Source organism: Lytechinus pictus, chromosome 5, assembly GCF_037042905.1.
Source record: "Lytechinus pictus isolate F3 Inbred chromosome 5, Lp3.0, whole genome shotgun sequence".
In the NCBI taxonomy this organism is placed as follows: domain Eukaryota; kingdom Metazoa; phylum Echinodermata; class Echinoidea; order Temnopleuroida; family Toxopneustidae; genus Lytechinus; species Lytechinus pictus.
This window is the reverse complement of record NC_087249.1, coordinates 31,500,530-31,520,895: the sequence shown is the minus strand read 5'-3', so window position 1 is coordinate 31,520,895 and position 20,366 is coordinate 31,500,530. Positions and strand designations below refer to the sequence as shown.

The window sequence follows — 20,366 nt, the reverse complement described above, 5'->3', positions numbered from 1 at the left end:
GTGATAAAAATAATGAAAATGAAAAGTACATATAAATCAATGTGCCATATGCTCTTTTGAGCATGGCCGTTCACAGAATTTCTTTCGGGGGGTGGGGGCAGACGCGCGTAAACGTTCTCAAGTTGAAAGCGAGACAGCGAAGCGACCAAGCTTGTCATTTGGGCTTGGTCCCGTGGCTGTCTCGCTTTCAAGATTTTTTTTAGAAAGTTTACGCACGCGTCATGCTCCGCGGCCCCGGCCCCCCTGGAAAAAATTCTGCGTAAGGCCATGTTGATAATGAGATAAAAATAATGAAAATGAAAGTATACATAAATCAATGTGCCAGGCTCTTTAGAGCATGGCCGTATACAGAATTTCTTTCGGAGGAGGGGGGGGGGGATATATCGAAGCAGACGCTTAAACGTTCTCAAGTTGAATGCGACACAGCGAAGCGACCAAGCTTGTCATTTGGGCACTTTTTGGAGTTTTAAAAGTGAAATACGAAGGCTTTCGTGCACACTTTTGGTGAATTTTGAGATAATTTTCAATAGAAAAATAAGTTTTTTAAAATTTAGGGGTCATCATGCCCCCGTATTGTCGTTGCGAGCATTTTGGGGCCAGGGTGAAATCGCCCCAAACGCCTCAAACAGACACTCCAAAATGTATTTGAAGTGCATTATTAGAACTGAAACTTATCTCTACACCAGGAAAAATTAACTTAACAAAAAAAGCAACAAGAAATATTTATAAAAAGTAGAAGGGCCTGTACAAGTACACTGATATTTCACTCTCTCAGCTCATATGCACTTGATCGACTTCCATCGAGGATTCGGGCTAAATTCCGCCCGCCACTTCCGGGGACCAACCAACGTAGTATTTCGATGAAGAGCACTCCGTCGATTCACCGGTTGTCCCTACCGTACACGCGCGCCTATGGGGATTGTGAACTGTAGGAAAAATCGTATAAAATTACACTTTTTGATATTTCTACGAAGACGAAGTTATATAGAAAATGAAGAATATTACAATCAGACCATATCCCTAGAAAATTGCTTCAAGAAATGTCATTATGAAGAGGAAATGGACAAAAATTTGTGAAGAAAAATCACGAAAAAGGAAATGGCATCATGAATATTCATATCATGGGCGGTCCCACATTTGCATGTTATAGCGAGTTTTCCATTATTTAATAAATAATGGCATTATTTAATAAATAATGGCATTATTTAACAAATAATCTTTATTTATAAATAATGGAAAACTCGAACATTAAATAATGATTATTTATAAATAATGAGAATAATGGTGCACTCGAAAAAATTATTTATAAATAATGAAGTAGACGTTTTCATTATTTAACAAATAATCATTATTTATAAATAATGGAAAACTCAACAAATTATTTATAAATAATGAAAAACAAATAATCATTATTTATAAATAATGAAAAACAAATAATCATTATTTGTAAATAATGAAAAACAAATAATCCTTATTTATAAATAATGAAAAACAAATAATCATTATTTATAAATAATGAAAAACAAATAATCATTATTTATAAATAATGAAAAACAAATAATCATTATTTGTAAATAATGAAAAACAAATAATCATTATTTATAAATAATGAAAAACAAATAATCATTATTTATAAATAATGAAAAACAAATAATCATTATTTGTAAATAATGAAAAACAAATAATCATTATTTATAAATAATGAAAAACAAATAATCATTATTTATAAATAATGAAAAACAAATAATCATTATTTATAAATAATGAAAAACAAATAATCATTATTTATAAATAATGGAATGTCGAACTATTTTTATTTACAAATAATGAAGTATTACTTGGAATTATATATAAATAATTATAAATGATATTTTATATAATAGTAGTTATTTACAAATAAAATGTAAATTATATATAAATAATAGTTATTATTTAATAAATAATGATTATATAACAAATAATTGTTCTATATAATATTGGTACATTCGGCGCCTCATAGAAGTTGAAGGTTACCATCCATTCGTGCACTGAATAATACAATTGAAATTATAAGGTGAACTGTGAAACAGCAATAAAACAAATGACCACTAAGCAATCATATCAATAATATAGTTCTTAAGGTATAAAATGAATATATTCTGTTTATTTTGTTCAGATGTCACATCTGATGCTCCCGCTGTCACAACATCGGGTAAGCTTTGCCCTTATAGAATAGTGTGTTCACAGTGTATATATGGTGAATTCACATTGTTTTCACAGTCATGTTTTCAAAAAAGCACAGTATACGATGTGATTCATGCTGATAAACAGCTCAATCTCACACTGTGAAGATACATTTTCGCTGTGGATATTTCCACAGTGTGCTTGTTCACAGTGTGTTCACAGAGAGGACGACGTGAAAACGCGATTTGACACGGTAATATGATTGTATATTTCATGTAAAGGAATTGTCGGATGCCTTGTCCAGCAGGTCTTCTTTTTTCGACAGTTACCATAGAAACTGCTTCACAACCAATCAAAAAGAGAAAAGGTTGTCAGATTGACAACTTGTCATACGGCAAATGTTGATGAAACGCTGTCCTGTGTATTCTCTGATATCCTTTATCATCTCTTAAGATTAATACAACAATAATCAATTAGCAGCATTTCTGTTGTTTTCTTGGTGGCTTGATTTAACAAAACGAGTTCGTAAGTTTATCTGCGTTGATAGAGGGTAATATATTTAGAGGGTATTGAGAAATTGAACTTTTGTGCTCATCAAATTGAAAATAATTAATCAATTATTCATAATTATAAAATGCTTAAAATTTCTAGTTTTCAACCCTTGAAAACAACAACTTCCACGCTGTCATTACGCATATTAGATTAACAAATAAGAAAATAACATTTTCATGAATTCCTAATAACTAAATTGGATATTTTCAGAATGGAATATAGACAAGCTTAGGAATATAGGAAGATAGTCATCATTTTCATATGACAAAATGTCCTTAGAATATCCCGGTCCTTTGTTAAAATAATAACAAAAAATATCAGGTTACGCTTCGCGCTCGCAGCATTCATTAAGTGTGATCCACATCCACTTCACAATTTTCATTCACAGTACTTGAAATAGTGTGTAAAATTACCTTTTTCAGATCGTAATATCAAATATTTTCAGCTCGCGCTTTCATTATTGATCTTCATGATTAAAAAAATGTATTCACAATGCCCAGATTCAGGTCTAAATATAATATATACGCACGCATGTTTATTGAGATAGCCTGCATGTTCTTTATTTAAAATATGCTTAAATTATCCAGTTTCAGATCAGAATATCAATAATTGTCTGCTCGTGCTTCACGCTCGCATTATCCTATTCATGATTTACAAAATATGAATAGTGTCCCCCCTTTTAGGTCTAAAATCTCAATTATCTTCCACTCGCGCTTCTCGCTCGCATCAATTGTTAAGTTACATACCTATCCCATTTATGATTACTAAAAATGCTTAGAATGTCAATTTTTAGGTCGGAATGTTAAAAAGTTTTAACTCGCGCTTCACGCTCCCAGTGTTGAAATATGTACCGTATTCGTGGGTATAGCTGTAAACAGTCCTTAACAGGTCCCTTTCCGATCATGCTAGAACATTTATTAAAAATGTCTGATCGCGCTTGACGTTCGCAGTATTTATCTAGTTACATACGCATCTTGTTCAGGAATCACGATCACAAACATTGCCCAGCCAATGATAAATTATCAGGACAAAATACATGAAAGATATTCAAAAATCGCTCGCGCTTCGCGCTTGCACTTTTTATATAAGGCTTATGAGATTATATCATATTTATGGTTTTTTTAAGTATAAAGCTGAGAAGTGACTGATCGGGGGAAATATAGGTGAAGATAATTTCGGGCCCCACCCCCTATTGGCGAAAGTCAGATCTGCCCTTGTGACACATGGTAAACACACACAGAAAAAATGTTGCCACCCTGAAAAAGCAAGGACCCCCCCCCCCCCCCAGGAAAAAATCATAGCTACGCCACTGCGTAGGCTGGATCCTCCCGTTAAGGCAGAGGAGATCTGACATTGGCAAGCAAAACGAAATGTGTATCCCATCTGCTTTCAACAGCTGATTTTAGTTCCTTTTCAGTTCCACCTCCCCAAGATATGCACCTTCTCATGCTCAAATTAGCCTACGCCCTTGCATATCATGATTAATGAACACATGAATATGTACATTACCTCCAAAGGAAGCCTCCATTCAACGCAGTCCATTTCACAGTCCTTGTATCATGTGTATAGTTGTTTTTGAAAGAACCTTTGGCGGAAATCTCTCCCCAAAGGTAGGGGGACCAGGGGTTGGAAAATTTGACAATCCCCTCCCCTAAAAAAAAAATTTATCACCCCAAATGTAAGGTAATTTCGACCCAAATAAATTTGACAAGCAAAAAAAAGTTATCACCCCCAAATATAAGGTAATCTCATAAAAAATACATGCATTATTTCGATTTTGAATGATGTATTTCTTTCCATCATAAAATACCAAAAATAGTGGGAGGCATTTGATACTGTGTCCCCCCTATTATTTTGGATAGGGGGGGACACGTCCCCCTGTCTCCCTGGGATTTCCAAAAACCTAAAAAGAAATATGAAGAAAAGGAAATAAATTACTGGGGTCATAATGAATTTGAAAATTACATACCTATATAACATTCCTCTTCATAATCTGAAACTCCAAAATAAACATTAAGTGATAACTTTAAACGAAAACTACAACACATCAAGACCCCTTAAACAACCAAAGAAAATGCCTAAAAGCACATCAATAATATATGTAATTGGAAATATACAGGTATAAGACAACATTTTCAAAATAAATCACTTCATAATTGCAAGTATCTATAAAGATTTCATTTTAAGTTTCTTCCAGATTCTTCATCGATTGTAAAGGTAGTGCCCCTTCCCCGAGAAGAGAGAAAACATATCCCCGCCCCCCCCCCCCAAAAAAAAAAAAAAGATAAAAAGATGAATAAATAAGAAGAAAAGTGCACATTTGAACTCTTTCATGCCAAAATGGGAGAAATTTTGTGAATTTATTTCCTCGAAAAATCCCCACGGCAGGCCTATATACTCTTGACCGAAGGCATCATCGAAAGATGTGATTTTTTGTGCAATATATCAATTTCACTATAGTACCTGCCTTCGACGTGTGTTTCAGTAACGGTCAAACATGTAACTGCACTTCCCCTCCTCCCGATTTACCCACAAGACTAAAACTTTGTGGTAAGTACCGTCAGAATTATGTAATGAAAAAATAACCTTGTTCATAAAACATTATTGGCCATTTGTTTCAATAAGTTAGGTTTATGATTTTTTTCGATTGCCCTATTCAATTCGTTTCGTTTCATGGGTATTCTAAGTAACTTTCTTGGCACATTATTCAGGGGTTTGGAACTTTCAGAACGGATTAGCCAAATGCAATACCGACCCGTTAAATCATTACTAATTGGCGTTATCAAGATGAAAAGAAAAGATATGCACATACCAGTACCGTATCAACATAAAGATAATATTTCCCTTTTTTTAATTTTCAAATAAGGACATTGAGTCGCTGAATGCGTAGATTATTTTGCAAAACATTAAACGGGTAATCTAGGCTCAATATAATTTTATTTGAACAGATAACGTAAAATCACACAGGCAAAACATTAAAAATTTCCATCAAAATCAGACAAGGAGTAATACATTTTTCGGTGAAACAGTGGATCATGTCTTACTCAATATGAAATGAGCAAACTGATGATGTATTTAATTATAAGAAAATCATATTCCAATTTTGCCCACCTAGAATTTTAAAACATGGATTTACACCTGACTTAACGCATAAAATATTCATTGCTGCGACTTATTTTGTACAAAGAGACATAACTTACACACACATATAGGGAAATGAAGGTACAGTTTTGTACCCTTTAGACAAGAAAGAATAGCATTTGCTTAATTATTAGAAAAAATATAAATTTCCAATCATGTTTGTGTGTGCAACAACTTTGAATTTAGGTCGGAATGGGAGGGCAGTTCATCAACATAGTCGTCTTACAAATTTTGAGGCAAATTTTGTTTTGATCGACTGTCAAACACAGATGTCGGACTAGTATTTTGTAAACTGTCGGATGAAACGTCCGACAAATCCTTTTATGAAGCGATCCCCTGGTGTCGTTTTCGTGTCCAGGCCGTGACGTCTCCGCTCACCGAATAGATCCACAGTGAATCTGCGCCTACCTGAAGTATTCTTCGGATATAATTGCAAAATAATGCATTCGTGAAAATGACCAAATTGTTCCTCATATCAGGAGCGTTTGCAGACAGTTCAGCAAAAGTGTTCAGCAAAGATATGACGTCCTCAAAACATCGTCAGGACCTAGACGAGCTCCTGCTGAAATCTCAACGAAGAAAATATCTGCGTCCAAATTGTAATGTAGGCCAAAATTTCCTGTTTTATGTTTTCTTATTGCAAAAGGACCCTACTAGATACTATTAAAGATTTTAAACAAGAAACATAATTGACTTTTATCTCCGAAATACATGTATACATTTTATAGAACTGTTAAAGAATTTTACTATAGTTATGGGAGATTTCAATGCTAAAGTTGGCAAAACTGAAAATAATAGCGAGGTGATGCTAGGAAAATTTGGAATAGGCTCTAGGAATGACAGAGGAGATCGTCTAATGGAATTTGCATTGAGTAATGAACTCTTTCTTCAAGAAAAAGGACAAAAAAATGGGCATGGCAAAGTCCAATTGGTACCACTAGGAACGGAATTGACTTTATTCTAACAAACAGACTGGACATCATTATAAACGTTTCGGTGGTTAATCGCTTCAACACTGGGAGTGGTGCAAGCTGCAATTGTTGAAACTTGCAGCTTTGGACTATACAGTTTTTACTATATTTTATTTCCCGCTTATTTATGGCGAAACTTCTTTATTCAGATTACGTGTAACATTTTTTTTTTCAGACATAGCAATTTATGCGCTGCACTGTTAAAAATACTAAAAATACTAGTAATTTTACCAAGAAAATCGTAGATTTACAGGATGTTTACATTTTAAAAAGAGACGACACTATGATTTAACAAACCAACCGTATTTATGCAGTGATATGTAACGTAGAATTACTAGTTAAATGTATGACAAAGTAATCTTTGTAAAAATACCAACGTACTATCGTGTTATTACGTTGATTGTAGTGCATCTCATCGTATAAATAGTGTTCGTATTTGTAAATTAACGGCGATTTTCATGGTAAATGAATGTTAAAATGGTGGTTTTTTTTTTTACAATCATCCAGATTTTTTTGAATTTTTTCCAGCCCAAGGCAATTTTACAGTTCATACTGTTTGTGAGTCCCAGCTGCCAGTAATAATTACTGCTTGTTACTGTTTTATTTTTAACAGTGTGCCCAATAAGAGCTAAACCAAGAAATCACAAAAATAGTGAGGAGTTGAAGGTTACTATCCTTTTGTGCACTGAATAATTGTCAATAAACATTGAGGTGAATTATGAAAGAGCAATGAAATAAATAACAAAAGCATTCATGACAATTGTGTAGTTCTTGAACGTAAATGATTTTTTGTTGTCTTTTCCGTTCAGATGCAACATCTGATGCTCCCGTTACCACATCAGGTAAGCTTTGCTCTTATATAATGAATAGAGTGTTCACACAGTGTATGTGGTGTATTCACATTGTTTTCACAGTCATGTTTTCAAAATGTGTTTGCAATACAATTGAAATTATAAGGTGAACTGTGAAACAGCAATAAAAGAAATGACCACTAAGCAATCAAATCAATAATATAGTTCTTAAGGTATAAAATGAATATATTTTGTTTATTTTGTTCAGATGTCACATCTGATGCTCCCGCTGTCACAACATCGGGTAAGCTTTGCCCTTATAGATTAGTGTGTTCACAGTGTATATATGGTGAATTCACATTGTTTTCACAGTCATGTTTTCAAAAAAGCACAGTATACGATGTGATTCATGCTGATAAACAGCTCAATCTCACACTGTGAAGATACCTTTTCGCTGTGGATATTTTCACAGTGTGCTTGTTCACAGTGTGTTCACAGAGAGGACGACGTGAAAACGCGATTTGACACTGTTAAATGATTTTAAATTTTATAAAAATGAACTTGTCGGATGCTTTATCCTGCAGGTCTTCTTTTTTTTCGACAGTTACCATAGAAACCGTGCTTGCCAACCAATCAAAAAGAGAAAAAGGTTGTCAGATTGACAACTTGTCATACGGCAAACATTGATGAACCGCTCCCCTGTATATTTTATGATATTCTTTATCGTGTATTGAGATTTGTATTAGCAGACATTCTGCTTTTTTTCTGTAGCGTGATTCAAACCTTTCTTTGTTATAAGGTTAATGTGTGCTGGGAGGAGATAGAGAAAAAGTCATCTATGTGCTCAACGCATTGAAAAAATGTTACCTCGAAATGTCTAGCAATGACTTACAGCCTTTATAAGGAAATATTTGGTCACATTATTGATAAAGGCTGTAGTGGACAGTCGTATGTATATATTTTAGGTATTAGATCATTAAAGTCACAGAAGGAGTTCAATAACAGAGAGAATACCGCATATTGTATGGAGGATGGAGTTTAATAAGATTCTCCTTCCAAATCATTCAATCTGTAATTGAATAAGAAAGAATAAACATATTGTTTAGTGTCATGCTTTCAATCAGTTCACTAGTACATTTCGTATGACAATAGATATATATAATTTCACTTCATGAAATAACCTTTTGTCTTGTTTTTTTTTTTATATATCTGTAAGTGCCTAATTTATGCAAAATATCTTAGGGATATTTGACTTCTATTGTCTATAGAGCACAAATAGTTCAATAAGTATACTCTCTCAGAATTGTGCTTTATATAAAAAGTAAGAAAGTATAAGCTTCACTTATTTTGGGAAAAATCAACATCTCATCCTGAAAACTAAAGGAAGAATAAAATCTCCTTTACACACATGCAATTAATAATCTTTTAAATTTGCATGTGCAATATAACTATTTCATGCTTGTTTGGATTGACAGCATTAGCTTGAAGCTGTTCATTGTTAAGCACAATTCTAAGAATAAAAAATAAATTCTTTCATTTATCATTCAGTGCTAAATCTTTGTTTATCTAAGCAAAAGTTAATGCTAAATAAATATAACACGCCCTTTAAAGGACTCATTGTTCTTGCATTAATACTTGGTGCTTATTAAGCAATAATTAATCCTGAAAACCTCTTTCATGATTTATAACCAATAATTACAGTGTTCATAGCTAACACAAAAAAAACGTGATCTAAATCATCAATGAACTGCTCTATAATATTTCCTTTTTTGTCTATTCCTTTGCTTTTGTTTTGCATGAAGACCAAAAGGTGTAAAATGCAATAAATTAATTCATTTAGAAATTCCAGATACTTCTGAATGAAACGAACTACACGTCAGCTTCAGACTTTGACCTTTGACTTGGATTCTACATCCTGTCCCAAAAATATCCTACATAACCTCATGCATAATGATGCATAATGCAGCTTAAAGATTTCATTATAAACCTCATAAAGCATTCAGCCTTTATCTCAGGCATTATTTAATCTGCATGCTCTAGAAATCTATATCTTATTTCGAAATAAACCTTGGGCCTAATTTATAACTGCAATTAAGTTGAAACCTTGACCTTAACACAAAATGGCCGTCAAACATAACAAATCTGGTGCCTTGGATCGAATTTGACAAAGCTTAATCTCACCAATAAAACATGTGTTTTGTGCTAAAATTTCAATACCTTGTTGAAACTACAACCTATCGAGCAAATAAGTAAATCCTTATAATTGTTCATGAATTCTACAGAATTTGTTTTCAATATTTGTTTCTGAAACTGACATACTTCACTCGCTACGCGTTTGCATAGCGAACCACTTTACGTAATTTCTATGTAAATAATAATATTGACAACCAACTTTAATCCTAAAACATCTTCATTTATGGTTTATCAAATTTCTTTCATTTTTACATCATTATCAACTTTGTATATCTATTTTTTATACTACTTACTTTTTGGGCGATATCAGTCTCGCAACAAATCAGAAATTTGAGGGCAATTTTCCGTCCTCAAAATCAACAACTACTTTATCGTTGAAATATTGTGGCTGCAAAGTATCCTTGGAAAATTCATCGTTTCTTCGCAAGAAAAATATGGTGTTTGTTAAAATTCATAGCAAAATAATTCAATGCAGCTCTTCGAGATTTTTTCTCGTGTTTAGAACATAAGCTTAATCAGTAGTTGTTTTTCAACCGACACAGTTGAACTTTCATGATAGTATCGCACCAACTTCAACCCTGGTTTTATTACTATACCCTACCCTAACCCTAAACTTAACATAACATCCTATTGCAACCTAAACACTAACATTTTCTAAACGAAATTAAGCCCGGAGCAATTGTCGCAGGAGCAATATTGACGCTGGGGGCTTCAGCCTACCCAATACTTTTTTTCTTCAAAAACCGTGTACAAAAACGTAGAAATGATCCCTCCCCGGCGTTCGACTTAACCTCCTTATGCCTTAAGTTAATTTTATTACCGTTTCACGGCCACTGTTCTATAACATGAAACATGAAAAACGTGACGTCCTATCAATTATTTACATATTTTGAAAGGAAATTTAACTCTCATTTTAATTTTTCTTTTCAAAATCAGAATCTACAACTGCTCACCAATATCCAGGTAAGACTATGCCGTAAGCAAAAAAAATAAAGCTAATTATATATTTGAATGAAAATTAATCGATCATGATAAAGTTTTAAAACAAAGAGAATATTGATAATATATCAAGGAAATAATATCTTTGCCATGCAGGTAGCCATTTCCTGCACTTGGAAGATGTGAAGTACAAAATATGTTGCTTTAATAACTTCCTTCAGAATAAAATTGACTCTCACATTACATTTTGAATTTCTACCCATTCCATCGGATTATTAACAAAATGATTATCGTAATAAATGTTGAAAATCACTTAGCCAATTAGGGTGTAAAGACTTTCACTTCATTTACATATTTCTTCGTCAATCCGAGTTACGATGGGCTAGCCAATAGGATTGGGAATTATAGTAATTGGAAATATTGTCATTTTACAATGTTCGTACTCTTTGTCATTATTGATTGATAAAAATATAATGTATATTTTTCAGATGTTACAACGGGTAGCCAAGGTGTCCCAACTACAGGTAAATGGTGCAACTCCTAAAATCATCATACTTGCATTGACCACAATCCCAGCCCATCCCCCACCCATCCTGATTTGTTGAAACCACAAATCATTCACAGTATGTTTCCTAGCATCATTCAAAACGTATTGGACAAATTGGGAGAGCAGAATAGCGGGAAACCCTTGTCAAGCTGGTTGTCGAACAAATATTATCAGGCCGGTGTCATAGGCGATTTGGACCGTGCAGGTGATCGGGGCCGGAGGTACTAATCGACGGCTCTTTTACCCGCCGATTAGTTCCGAATTTTGTTGCGTGATGCGATCGTCATAGTCGATTTGTTCCGAACAGGCGATTTGTTCCGATACGCTGTTCATGCACCATTATCACCCCTACAGCAAGAATGTGATATTCCAGTCGTCCTTTTCAACCAATTGGCTCATCCAAGTCAACCACACCCACAGAACAGATACAGTTGCAGATTTGAGAATCTCAAGTTATTTAGGGAGTCGTATTTTTTAGCACTCTTCCAATTGATTAAACATCCGGGGACGGCTGCTGTGTGGAGCCATGAAGCCCTATTCACACTGCGTGCTCCCTTTGTGCGCCTGTGCTATTCGGGGTGTGAACTTAGATAATCCACCAATATGGCTGGTTTGTCTTGGTCTTCATAACCAAGCAAGAAATAGGATTGGATTGGCGACTATGGTGATGGGGGGGGGGGGGTTAAACACTGTTGCATGCTCTTTGAACCCCCAAAGTAATCAAGTAGTAGAAATCACAATGAATGTATCAATACAAGAAAACTATAAGATTCTCCTTCCAAATCATTCAATCTGTAATTGAAACAGAAAGGATAAACATATTGTTTAGTGTCATGCTTTCAATCAGTTCACTAGTACATTTCGTATGACAATAGATATATATAATTTCACTTCATGAAATAACCTTTTGTCTTGTGTGTTCTTTTGTATATGTAAGTGCCTAATTTATGCAAAATATCTTAAGGATATTTGACCTCTATTGTCTATAGAGCACAAATAGTTCCATAAGTATACTCTCTCAGAATTGTGCTTTATATAAATAGTAAGAAACTATAAGCTTCACTTTTTTGTGGAAAAATCAACATCTCATCCTGAAAACTAAAGGAAGAACAAAATCTCCTTTACACACATGCAATTAATAATCTTTTAAATTCGCATGTGCAATATTACTATTTTATGCTTGTTTGGATTGACAGCATTAGCTTGAAGCTGTTCATTGTTAAGCACAATTCTAAGAATAAAAAATAAATTCTTTCATTTATCATTCAGTGCTAAATCTTTGTTTATCTAAGCAAAAGTTAATGCTAACTAAATATAACATGTCCTTTAATGGACTCATTGTTCTTGCATTAATACTTGGTGCTTATTAAGCAATAATTAATCCTGAAAACCTCTTTCATGATTTATAACCAACAATTACAGTGTTCATAGCTTTAAAAAAAAGTGATCTAAATCATCAATGAACTGCTCTATAATATTTCCTTTTTTGTCTATTCCTTTGCTTTTGTTTTGCATGAAGACCAAAAGGTGTAAAATGCAATAAATTAATTCATTTAGAAATTCCAGATACTTCTGAATGAAATGAAAAAAAGGTCAGCTGCAGACTTTGACCTTTGACCTGGATTCTACATCCTGTCCACAAAATATCCTACATAACCTCATGCATAATGATGCATAATGCAGCTTAAAGATTTCATTATAAACCTCATAAAGCATTCAGCCTTTATCTCAGGCATTATTTAATATGCATGCTATAGAAATCTATATCTTATTTCGAAATAAACCTTGGGCCTAATTTATAACTGTAATTAAGTCGAAACCTTGACCTTAACACAAAATGGCCGTCAAACATAACAAATCTTGTGCCTTGGATCGAATTTGACAAAGCTTAATCTCACCAATAAAACATGTGTTTTGTGCTAAAATTTCAATACCTTGTTGACACTACAACCTATCGAGCAAATAAGTAAATCCTTATAATTTTCATGAATTCTACATTTTTTTTTTCAATATTTGTTTCTGAAACTGACATACTTCACTCGCTACGCGTTCGCATAGCGAACCACTTTACGTAATTTCTATGTAAATAATACTATTGACATCCAACTTTAATCCTAAAACATCTTCATTATGGTTTATCAAATTTCTTTCATTTTTACATCATTATCAACTTGGTATATCTATTTTTCATACTACTTACTCTTTGGGCGATATCAGTCTCGCAACAAATCAGAAATTTGAGGGCAATTTTCCGTCCTCAAAATCAACAACTACTTCATCGTTGAAATATTGTGGGTGCAAAGTATCCTGGAAAAAATTTATGGTTTCTTCGCAAGAAAAAAATGGTGTTTGTTAAAATTCATAGAAAATGAACTGTTTCACGGAAACATCAATATACATCCATTTTCTCTAGTTTTAGAAAAAAATGTTGAATTAATCAACACTATATACTTTTCCCCTTAGATTCCAAAACTAGTTCTTCTTCCCCAAGTAAGTGTAAGAATGTACTAAGTATCATGTTATGTTATCGTTGATCATTAAGTAGCAAAATAATTCAATGCAGCTCTTCGAGATTTTTTCTCGTGTTTAGAACATAAGCTTAATCAGTAGTTGTTTTCCAACCGACACAGTTGAAATTTCATGATAGTATCGCACCAACTTCAACCCTGGTTTTATTACTATACCCTACCCTAACCCTAAACTTAACATAACATCCTATTGCAACCTAAACACTAACATTTTCTAAACGAAATTAAGCCCGGAGCAATTGTCGCAGGAGCAATATTGACGCTGGGGGCTTCAGCCTCCACCATACTTTTTTTCTTCAAAAACCGTGTACAAAAACGTAGAAATGATCCCTCCCCGGCGTCCGACTTAACCTCCTTATGCCTTAAGTTAATTTTATTACCGTTTCACGGCCACTGTTCTATGACATGAAACATGAAAAACGTGACGTCCTATCAATTATTTACATATTTTGAAAGGAAATTTAACTCTCATTTTAATTTTTCTTTTCAAAATCAGAATCTACAACTGCTCACCAATATCCAGGTAAGACTATGCCGTAAGCAAAAAAAATAAAGCTAATTATATATTTGAATGAAAATTAATCGATCATGATAAAGTTTTAAAACAAAGAGAATATTGATAATATATCAAGGAAATAATATCTTTGCCATGCAGGTAGCCATTTCCTGCACTTGGAAGATGTGAAGTACAAAATATGTTGCTTTAATAACTTCCTTCAGAATAAAATTGACTCTCACATTACATTTTGAATTTCTACCCATTCCATCGGATTATTAACAAAATGATTATCGTAATAAATGTTGAAAATCACTTAGCCAATTAGGGTGTATAGACTTTCACTTCATTTACATATTTCTTCGTCAATCCGAGTTACGATGGGCTAGCCAATAGGATTGGGAATTATAGTAATTGGAAATATTGTCATTTTACAATGTTCGTACTCTTTGTCATTATTGACTGATAAAAATATAATGTATATTTTTCAGATGTTACAACGGGTAGCCAAGGTGTCCCAACTACAGGTAAATGGTGCCACTCCTAAAATCATCATACTTGCATTGACCACAATCCCAGCCCATCCCCCACCCATCCTGATTTGTTGAAACCACAAATCATTCACAGTATGTTTCCTAGCATCATTCAAAACGTATTGGACAAATTGGGAGAGCAGAATAGCGGGAAACCCTTGTCAAGCTGGTTTTCGAACAAATATTATCAGGCCGGTGTCATAGGCGATTTGGACCGGGCAGGTGATCGGGGCCGGAGGTACTAATCGACGGCTCTTTTACCCGCCGATTAGTTCCGAATTTTGTTGTGTGATGCGATCGTCATAATCGTTTTGTTCCGACCAGGCGATTTGTTCCGATACGCTATTCATGCACCATTATCACCCCTACAGCAAGAATGTGATATTCCAGTCGTCCTTTTCAACCAATTGGCTCCTCCAAGTCAACCACACCCACAGAACAGATACAGTTGCCGATTTGAGAATCTCAAGTTATTTAGGGAGTCGTATTTTTTAGCACTCTTCCCATTAATTAATTAAACATCCGGGGACGGCTGCTGTGTGGAGCCATAAAGCCCTATTCACACTGCGTGCTCCCTTTGTGCGCCTGTGCTATTCGGGGTGTGAACTTCGATAATCCACCAATATGGCTGGTTTGTCTTGGTCTTCATAACCAAGCAAGGAATAGGATTGGATTGGCGACTAGGGTGATGGGGGGGGGGGGGTAAACACTGCTGCATGCTCTTCGAACCCCAAAAGTAATCAAGTAGAAATCAAAATGAATGTATCAATACAAGAAAACTATATAAGTCCAACAATAAGGCTGCCAAAAACACAGGGAACTCTAAGTGACTCCTCATTTACCGTGTATACACTTAATCGGCTTTTGGTTCAGAACCAAAAGTCTATGCAGAATCGGCTTTTGGTTTATCTTGCACTGCGTTTACACGCTGTTACAGCTCGCGGTTTGCGGTTCAGAACCGCGAGCCGATGCAAAAACCTGAATGATACGCACACCAACAATATACGTCATAATAAAGACAACGCTGGATCCGTGCGCTTACAATTACGTCACAATGGTAAAGTAAATGAAATGCGCACCAATTGCCGATGCAGAATCGGCTTTCTGTAATACACGTAGTAAAAAAAAGCCGATTTTGCATCGGCTCGCGGTTCAGAACCTACTACTTTGGTGGTGCAATTTGCCAGTTCTGAACCGCGAGCCGATGCAAGTTAATCGCGTTTACACGCTATGAAAAAGCCGATGCAAAATCCGATTAAGTGTAAACACGGTAATGAGACACACACACATAATTTTTTTATGCGCATATTTTTGTTTTGGGGGGGGGGGGGTTGGGGCACGGGACCCGGGTAGTCGAAAAAGGAGGAAATATATGAAAATAAAAGGGAGAGAACTAGGAAGAAGAGATCGCAAAAAAATGGGGAAAAATATATGAGAAAAGGAAAAAAAGGGGTGGGGGAGGAAAATGAAGGGGGAAAAGAGGGGGAGATGAAATAATAATAATAAAAGAGCGTGCATGGGCGCGCCCGCAATTTGAAGTTTGACCTAGCGAGGAGCAGAAATGATGCTCGACTTTTGGGGTGCTAATTTGATGTTTGACCGGGAGCGCATTCATGTGTCACATGGGGGAGGGGGGTGGACAAATTGAACTTAAACTGAGGGGGCATCAACTTGACCCGTTATGAGGGGGCACCAAACTGACCTTAAGCTCGAGGGAGGGGTGCTTTGGCGCGGATCCGGGGGGGGGGGCACACCCGGCTCATGCCTCCCCCCCCCCCCCTTTTGAGAGCCACAAAAAAGTGGTCGAAAGTACCGTATATGTGCAAGTGCTAACCCTTTTTTTATCTTTTGCCTGTCAAATTTTTCTGGACAAAAGTGCCCCCCTTGAAATTCCTGGATCCACACCTGGCTGGCATTTAATACCATTTAATACCATTTAGGCCCTATATATATTTTTTTAGTTAGAAGTGAATGAATGACTCAAAATTGGTCGTATAGCTTCTCATTGGCGGCGGAAGCCAACAAAATTAGGGGGGTATACCTGGAATTTATGGTTGGACACAGGAAAAAAAATTGACAAGCAAAAAAAAAAGTGAACAAACAAAATTTTAGGGGGACCATAACGATTTTAAACAATTTTAGGGCGGTCCACCTGAATTTAGGGGGGACGCAGGAAACAAAATTGACAAGCAAAAAAAAAAACACCTCAAATTTAGGGGGGACAGAACCCTCGCCCCCCACTTCCGTCGCCTATGTAGCTTCTTAATATCACTTTAATTGCACCAAGCTTTCGACCAAAGCTTGGCACAAGAAAGAAGCTACAAGATTTGTATTGTCATTTCACTGATCATTGAAGTATGAAACACCAGCGACGTTTTGTCCGCTAGTCATTTCTCACGCTATATATTTTACCAAATGTATAGAAATATGAAGACAGAGGAAAATAATCAGGAGCGGCGGGGCAAATTTTAAAGTGGGAGAGGGACACAGGGGAAAAAGGCAAAAAGCGCACTTAAAATATGAAGAACAAAAAAAAAAAAAAGTATACTATCTACCCCAGTGGCGTAATGAGGCAAAAGTTTGGGCCAGACATGGCGTACAACGCATTTTTTTTTAAGCTGCGAGCAAAATTTTGACTGTTTAATAAAAAAATATAATTTGTGATGTATAGATATTGACGTAATATTCAGACCAGGGATGTGTTACGAAGGATAGGAATCTCTTTGTTTTAGTACCAGCCTGCTTTAACCCCATCTGACGAGCCGACGACATAATATTGTCTTTAAACATAACAATATCACGGTCCATGTTTACAATCAAAAAGTTAAAAAACAAATGTTTAAAAACTAACGTTATAGTAGACCCTACTCCAAATAAGAGACGTGGTACAGTACGGTACCGTGTCAACTGTCCAAGCAGTCCAGCGCTGCGCGTGCGCAAAAAAAGGTACCGGTACATCGCATCGTGTACCGAGGGTAGGTAACCGTCCGTAACGTACGAGGCTGAAATACCTCTTATCTAGATCTACCAACATTTTTTTAGACCGAATTATAGAAATAATTGTGATGAAATAACATTAAAAATCACACCAATATATATATTGAAACATTTCACCAAAGCAGATATTTATAGAATAGATTTACTACATTCGAACCTTCTGACGAAGACGGAACCAAACGGCGGCTCTCCTATCGTTTCGGCAAAAATTTGAACTAGTCATTTGGATCCGGGGGGCCCGATCGACTAGCCGTTTTGTACTGGCGGTACTAACCAACTAGCCGCTTTGGACCGCCGGTACCCGGGCCACATATCCTATGACACCGGCACGATCAATTCAGAATAAGTGTGACGGAGCCTTAACATCAAGCTATATACCTCGGTCACATTTGCGCCACGGCGGCCGTACGGCGAGTCGAAAACAGTCGTTTTATTAAATTTAATTCAAGCCACCTATATGTAGCTGATACAAAAAATGTTAAACGGCTGTTTTCGACTAGCCGTACGGCCGCCGTAGAGCAAATGTGACATAAGTATTATCCAACTGGCAATCCTGTCTTACTTCCATTCAGCATAAGTTTAGTTTGCTTTGCAGCATCCATGCACATGTGCAATCAAAAGAGGCTTAGCCTATATGCATAATTTCCTTTGGTTGTTTAAGGGGTCTTGATTTGCTGTAGTAGTTTTCGTTTAGAAGTATCACTTTATGTACATTTTGGAGTTTCAAATGCTTTTTATGTCCACACATGAAAATCTTCATTGTGAGGTTCAAGACGTAGTCTTTGTATGTAGCCAGCGAGTCGGTTGCAGGTCAATAGTGACTTTCAAGTGCAAAGCTGAATATCTCCTTCACGAGTTCATTGATGCTAAATTATGGTGGCCCTGAAGGGACATCGCAAATATAGACCAAATCGCGAATATTCACGACGAAATTCACGACGTCGCCAATTTCGTCGCCAATTTCGTCGCCAATTATTCACGACGAAATTCACGACGTCGTGAATTTCGTCGTGAATTTGTTTTGCTTGCCTGGGCGGTATGCGGGTTGAAACCAATTCGTCTGCTGCTAATTTCTCCACTGCAGGGTCGATCTACATTCATTTTGTCTAATGCAATTCTGTCCATTAACTTTTCGCCTAACAACCATATGGTCCAATAACCATTTGGTCCAGTCATCACTTTGTCTAATCACCAGTTCGTCTATGACCACTTCGTCGTATAACTAGTTGGTCTTATATCAATTTTATTTTCCTTAATTTCGCCCAATTAACACTTACTAGTAGTTCAATTGGACCAAATGGCATATGGAATAAATGGCAATTGGACCAACTTGATTATTAGACAAAATGGCAATTAGACCATGTGGATAGTGGACGAACTGATGGTAGACCAAATGAAAGCAGACGAGTTGGCATTAGACCAATTGAAAATAAACAATTGAAACGACAGAACGATGTCCACTGCTATCCATATGCATAGGCGGATCCAGCGGGGAGGGGGGCCGAGGGGCCCGCCCCCTCCCCCTATTGGCGGAGCAAAAAAAAAGAAAAAAGGGAAGAAAGAAATAAAAAAAGAGGGAAAAGAGAAGAGAAAAAAAAGAAGAGGAGGAAGACGAGTTAAAAAATAAAATGAGGGGAAGACATGGAAATAAAAAGATTCTTTCATGTCACTATATAAAATTTTCGCTCGCGCTTCGCGCTCGCATTGCCTGTTAGGTGTTCCAGGGGCGGATCCAGCCTTCGCCAATAGGGGGGGGGGGCGGAATTATTTTTCAGCCATATTTTCTCCGATCGGCCGCTCGAAGATGATTTTTGGTTTTTGTGAAGGGGGGTTCTTCTTAGCTTTATTCTTATAAATCAACATAAATATATAATACCATAATCCTTATTTATATGTAAGCGCGAAGCGGAAGCTAAATTTTTTTGGAAATCTTATGTATTTTTTCCTATAATTTGAACATTCTGGGCAATGTTTGTTTTCCTAAAAAAGATGTGTATGCAAATAAATAATTACTACGAACGCGAAGCGCGAGCAGAAATGAACTGGTGGAATAGGTACATGTTAAAGACTGCATGCAGTTAGTCATGAAGACGTTATATATTTTAAAAATCAAATAATGCGAGCGCGATGCACGAGCTGAATTTTTTTGAAATTTTTACTTAAAAATGGAAATTCTAAGGACTTTTTGTAACTTAAACAGAATAGGTATATAATAAACAATTGATGCGAGCGCGAAGCGCGAGCTGAAAATTTTTGACATTTCTACATAAAGAATGGAACATTTTAATCAATTTTTGTAATCGTGAGCAGGATAGCTATATAACTAAACAATTGATGCGAGTGCGAAGCGCGAGCGGAAAAAATCGAGATTTAGACCTAAATACGGGACACTCTATTCATGTTTTGTAAATTTTCAAAAAAAAAATGAGTAATTCCTACATTAATGATGCAAGCACAAAGTGCGAGCAGAAAATTGTTTATATTGTGATGTGAAACTGGATAATGATTTAAATAG

At 35.7% G+C, this 20,366-nt stretch overlaps 1 protein-coding gene across 1 annotated transcript in view; it reads left to right on the top strand.

Annotated features, from left to right (window-relative positions):
- The window catches only part of LOC129261548 (uncharacterized), a 42,321-nt gene extending 27,453 nt beyond the window's left edge, over positions 1-14,868 (top strand). The window contains exons 13-19 of the mRNA XM_064099467.1: positions 2,156-2,191; positions 7,637-7,669; positions 7,887-7,922; positions 10,748-10,774; positions 11,239-11,274; positions 14,322-14,348; positions 14,813-14,868. Of these exons, the coding sequence (XP_063955537.1) occupies positions 2,156-2,191; positions 7,637-7,669; positions 7,887-7,922; positions 10,748-10,774; positions 11,239-11,274; positions 14,322-14,348; positions 14,813-14,868 (251 nt within the window). The remainder of the gene's footprint in view (positions 1-2,155; positions 2,192-7,636; positions 7,670-7,886; positions 7,923-10,747; positions 10,775-11,238; positions 11,275-14,321; positions 14,349-14,812) is intronic.
- The last annotated feature ends 5,498 nt before the right edge of the window (positions 14,869-20,366 follow it).